The sequence below is a fragment of the Nanorana parkeri genome, unplaced genomic scaffold, assembly GCF_000935625.1.
Source record: "Nanorana parkeri isolate BGI_ZX_2015 unplaced genomic scaffold, ASM93562v1 scaffold812, whole genome shotgun sequence".
NCBI classification, from domain to species: Eukaryota; Metazoa; Chordata; class Amphibia; order Anura; family Dicroglossidae; genus Nanorana; species Nanorana parkeri.
This window is the reverse complement of record NW_017307080.1, coordinates 320,612-325,586: the sequence shown is the minus strand read 5'-3', so window position 1 is coordinate 325,586 and position 4,975 is coordinate 320,612. Positions and strand designations below refer to the sequence as shown.

At 41.0% G+C, this 4,975-nt stretch overlaps 1 protein-coding gene across 2 annotated transcripts in view; it reads left to right on the top strand.

Moving 5' to 3' along the window:
* Window positions 1-4,197, top strand: part of GALNT16 (polypeptide N-acetylgalactosaminyltransferase 16) — a 135,417-nt gene extending 131,220 nt beyond the window's left edge. For both annotated transcript variants that reach the window (XM_018565102.1, XM_018565101.1), the window contains exon 15: window positions 3,331-4,197. In XM_018565102.1, the coding sequence (XP_018420604.1) occupies window positions 3,331-3,468 (138 nt within the window). In that variant the 3' untranslated portion in view covers window positions 3,469-4,197. The remainder of the gene's footprint in view (window positions 1-3,330) is intronic.
* The last annotated feature ends 778 nt before the right edge of the window (window positions 4,198-4,975 follow it).

Genomic DNA, 4,975 nt, shown 5'->3' with positions numbered 1-4,975 from the left:
GCCAAAATTCGCACAGTGGGTGCCGCTGTCGGCACCTTTTTGGTCGGGCATCCCTCGATCAGCTGATCTCCAGAATATGTTCGTACAATAGGAGATGGCAGCCAATGAGTTGCCCGCTCTCGATGGCAGCCGGCGGCCGCTGTCAAAATGCAATGCAAGCATCGGGATTGCTCGATCGACCCACTCCTAAGTGTTGAAGGAGGAATGTGCTCTATTTTTCTCATTCAGCCTGCGGGTTGAACAAGATAAATATATCATTGTATGGCCACCTTTACTAGGGTATTAAAGTACACCTATCATTTAACAACTCTTACTATAATGACACGCCGGTTATCATTTGTCCAGTGACGTGCGGTACCTCTGGTTCCGGGTGAGGCATTCCCCAGCCTCGCCCCCTGCACGGTTCCCCACTCCCCTTGCCGGCCAAAGCCCTGCCGACTGAAGCCCCACCCCCAACCCGGCCCTCAAGCTAGTGTGAAGGAGACAGGGAGGAGCCTCCCTGTCCTTCACTTGCTCATCACTGCTGAGGCATCGAGATCGATGGCCTCAGTGTTTCTTTTTTCTTTTTTTGATTGGACAGCTTGGACCAATGGCGCTTTGCCATTGGTCCAAGCCATCCACAGAGCTCACGCCTCTAAAAAAAGAGTAGAGGCTGTGACAGCTCTTGTCTCAATAGTTAGGTTACACAAGCAGTTGGGAAGCCCGCTGCTGTGTAACCTAACTACCTGTCAAAAGCTGGATGCAGCACTGCCTGTAATTAACAGGCAGCGCTCAGTCCATGACAGATTACACTGCGGGGAGGCTTTCCCTGCTGTGTAACCTGATAGAAGCCGATCTGAACGGAGAAAAAGCTGTCCGCTTCAGAATTGAAGCTGACAGCTTTTTCCTCCATAGTACTAGGTGAGGCTCTGCCCCACCTGCCTCCCCTGACCGCACGTCCCTGCATTTGTCACAGTATAGAAATTCCAATGGAAGGGAAATCATTAGGCATTTGTTTTCATTGTCTAAATTACTATGCTAAAGTGAATTACTGTTACGTTGGACATACTGTGCTCTGGGCAATAATTACACACACACATTATGCAAGGCTTTTAGCAGATTTTATTTTTTGTGTTCTGAAGATGTTGTAAACACCCCTTTACTAGTGGAATGTTGTAGGCATTGAGGTGCTTTATGGAAAAAGATGAGCGCACCACAGGTTTATTTATGGGTCAGAGAATATAGCCAACATGTTTTGAGGGCTCACAACTACCCCTTCATTCGAAAAAAAAACAAAATAACATAAAACAATATACATAAGGAAATAAAAGAGCACACAACCTACTGAAAAAGTATGTGGTATCGATATAATAAGGATATAAAAGGCATGTGTTTAAACGTAAGAGACCTTTGTATGTGAGATTCACTTCATATATATTAATAAAGATAAAACAAGGAAATATAAAATGATACTAATAGAAATATAGAAATAAAAGCACTGAAATTAAGAGCAATAACAATGGAAGCACTGCATATAATATACAATAGTAAAATCCCATGATCAAATTAATCACCAAACAATAAACCAAAACAAGTAAAAAGGCCACTAGTAAAATCCAGAGTACCAGCAGGTGATCTCAGAGAACCCCAATATCTTTCGGGGAAACACGGTATAAACATATCTTCTAAAGAGCAAGAAGAGATTATTGCCAGAAGCGACATCATGATAAATGTATTAGCAGCTATTCTGCCTTAGTATGCCTATAGGATGCCAAATATACATTATTTGGGTGTACTGGGTAGTGAGAAATATAAAACCAGGATTCTGTTGAAGAATGAGTAATATGTAAGAAGAAAATGGAATGGATCCAGAATAACAGGTGAAAAAGGCCTGGAATAGTCCCAGGAATACAAAACCGATCTATAATGAAGTAGCTGATTTGATGAAAATAGATATTCACATACGGTAGATCTGGGGGGTATCCCATTTGGCAGTATGGGAGAGAGACTTTGTGGATAGCAGCACAAGAAAAATTATGTTGTTGCAGTGTAAAGGTGATAATATAATAGAAAGACTTGGTGGATGTAACCAAGATACAATACAATGTATCAGAAAGAAATGATAAACATAACGACATAGTTGTACAAGTATAATCATTAGAGCTCTTAGTTTCTGTTCACACAAACGGCAGTTGAAAATTGTTTCAGCTTGGGCAGATCAGAGGGTGGTGGGGCAGTGGCTGCCTGGCATTCATGAGGTGATATTGCCGCCTTCTGAAGGAATTTTTTTTTCTTCTTAATCCCAATGGGGATTTTTTATTGCAATATCGTGCTGCAACCACATACCCACTTGGTTGTGGTGTGGTTGCATGCATTACAATGATTGCGACTCAACATGCTGGGTTTTTTTTCCCGCGGCTGCAGCAGTGTATACAGCACCGTTCAGCCGCAGTGCTGACATTGCAGTGAGCAGCCGAGGGAGTGGTAAAACCACATATCAACCATCTGTTTTTGACAGCCCCCTTGCTGCCCATGTGAACGAGGCCTTAGGCTGCTTTAACACCTGACCATAGCCAGGCAATTTTTGGACTTTATTTCCTGCTTGTACATGCGTTTCTCAAGCGCTTTTATGCACTACTTGTAGTAGAGAAGCAGAAACATGCGTTTTTCAGGATATCCATTAAAGTATATGGGGCCAAAACAGTGGATTCTGCCTAAAAAAAGAAGCTCCTGTACTTTGGAGCAACAGGCGTTTTGTTACAGGCACTTGAGCACTCAGGTGTGAACAAGTAGCATAGAAGACAATGGGATTTTTAATGTTGAGTGTTTTGTAGCTTTGATCTTCAAGCTACAAAACACTCAGATGTGAATGGTGCCTGAAAGTCGGAAGCGTGGCCAGGGAATGTGAAAGTAAAAACTTCTAACAGAGAGATTGCAAGCAGCCAGTTTCAACCCAGATGGCTTTGGAATTTGTCAGAGCAAGACCACCCTATCTGTCTACCAATTATTATATGTCGTGCTTTGCATCTATTCATCATAACACTGCTTGTATTGTAGCTGGTGTTAAAGCCAGACCGCTGTATATTTCTGGTGTGGAAAAATACAGAAATTCAGCCATCATACCAGCTTGGCCAGACCAACTTTAAACTGGGTTATCTATTCAACACTATTAGACTGTGATTTGGATATTTCATAGTAAGAGCAATCGGCCAGCTCATGTTGAAACCTCCCAGCTACTATAGGGCTCTATGTTTTAAAATTCACTCAGTTATCTGACATTATGTATGTTTTACCTTGATATAGGACTGATGTTAGCATCATGTTGACCATGTGTTATCTTGTCTTCTCTAGAAATGGAAGTTGAAAGGACACTTCTTGCAGCATCTGAGCAGTGCCCTGTGTTTGGACACTCACACCTCCAGAGTTATGATCAACCCTTGCCAGTCAGACCTGGGAAGCCAACAGTGGGAAGTCATCCAGGCAACATGAATATTCAAAGCTACACATTCTACATGGCCCACGGAGATGGGATTCTGGGACATTTCCTGGACCACCAGGTTCTGGACATTAAACTCCAAGACTTTTCACAGGTGGTTAGACAATGCCAGCCCTTGAATGGCATCACTTGATGTCTTCACGGTTGTTTCTGGGGTCCAGCTGCCTCTGGATATGGCTGACACTTGGAATTCTATTTTATCCAGTGACATTTCTTATAAAGTGATCTGATCATGCTTTTTCATCTCTGGTTGTATTTTTCATCGTGTCCACTGCAAAGCTAAGTCTTGTGGATCCTCAGTGAAGATGTAACATGTTATCAACAGACTAACGCGCTGTAAATCTTCAAGCACATTTCCATGCAGATCATTCAATGACTTGATTAGTAATTTATTATCATGCAGTGTTAAAGAGCTCCTATATGGTAAAGGTTCTGTATGGAAAAGTCTCTGACAGGTACATCTCCACAGATTACCTGCTGTGTTTTTACAGACAACATGACAACAGATGTATGAGTTAAAGACTGATGGGCTAAAAATGCTGAGTTGCATGTCACATTATTAGAAATGCAAGATTTCTAGTTAAAGCCTTTTGTTTCATTTTCTTATATTTAAACTACCTTATTGCTGTCTTTCTTACATGTAGTTCTGAATGTTAGAGTCTCAAATATGCAATATATGTCTCTCTGATATTTAGCTCTGCATGTTCTCAGATGTACTGTGACATGTACAGCTTTGTGTTGTTTATGCAACTTAACTGATTGTGTTTTTTATGGTTTCTTCATCCAAAGTTTCCAGTTTAAGGAATAGAAAAGATTAATTCCTATTTTAAAAATGCCCTTTTAAAAACCATTTCCTTGTAACTGAAATTCCTTTCACATGCAGTTAAGTTGTCTCATGAGTTAGATATAAGACCTCCCTTGACAACCATTGCCTTGATGCTCACAGACTGTGGCTTCCTCAGTGGCTTTTCTGCTATTTCTTTATTTTATCAGTTAAGGCTACCTGTACTTGTGTACAGAAGTATACCTAGCTGGATTTAATAAACATCTGCAGAGTCAAAGACATTTTTTGTAAATATAACCAATGGATTCTCTTAACTACAATTTTATATAAGCCAAGGGCTTACAATACATGCTCACCTTTTAAAACAAATCCCACCAATCTCCTTCTCTTTCCTTCTCAGTGCCATTAGCTGTGTCCCCCCACAGGTCCATAGTTGCCTCATAGGACTGCTGTACTGTCTACAGCTCAAACAGTAAAAATCTAGTTCTGTACTGCACAGCCCGACATTAGATTTTTACCAGTCAAGCTCGGGTATTGAAGGCCGCAACTGTTGAATGAGGATAGTACGGACCAGTAGGGGAATCATAGCTAGTGATACTTAGGGGGATAGAGAGGGGGCTGATTTTTTTTTTTATAGTTTATATTTTTTTAATGATCTACTTTGAAAGAAAACTATGGTGCATATTGATTAAGAACACATTTTTAGTTTTATATAT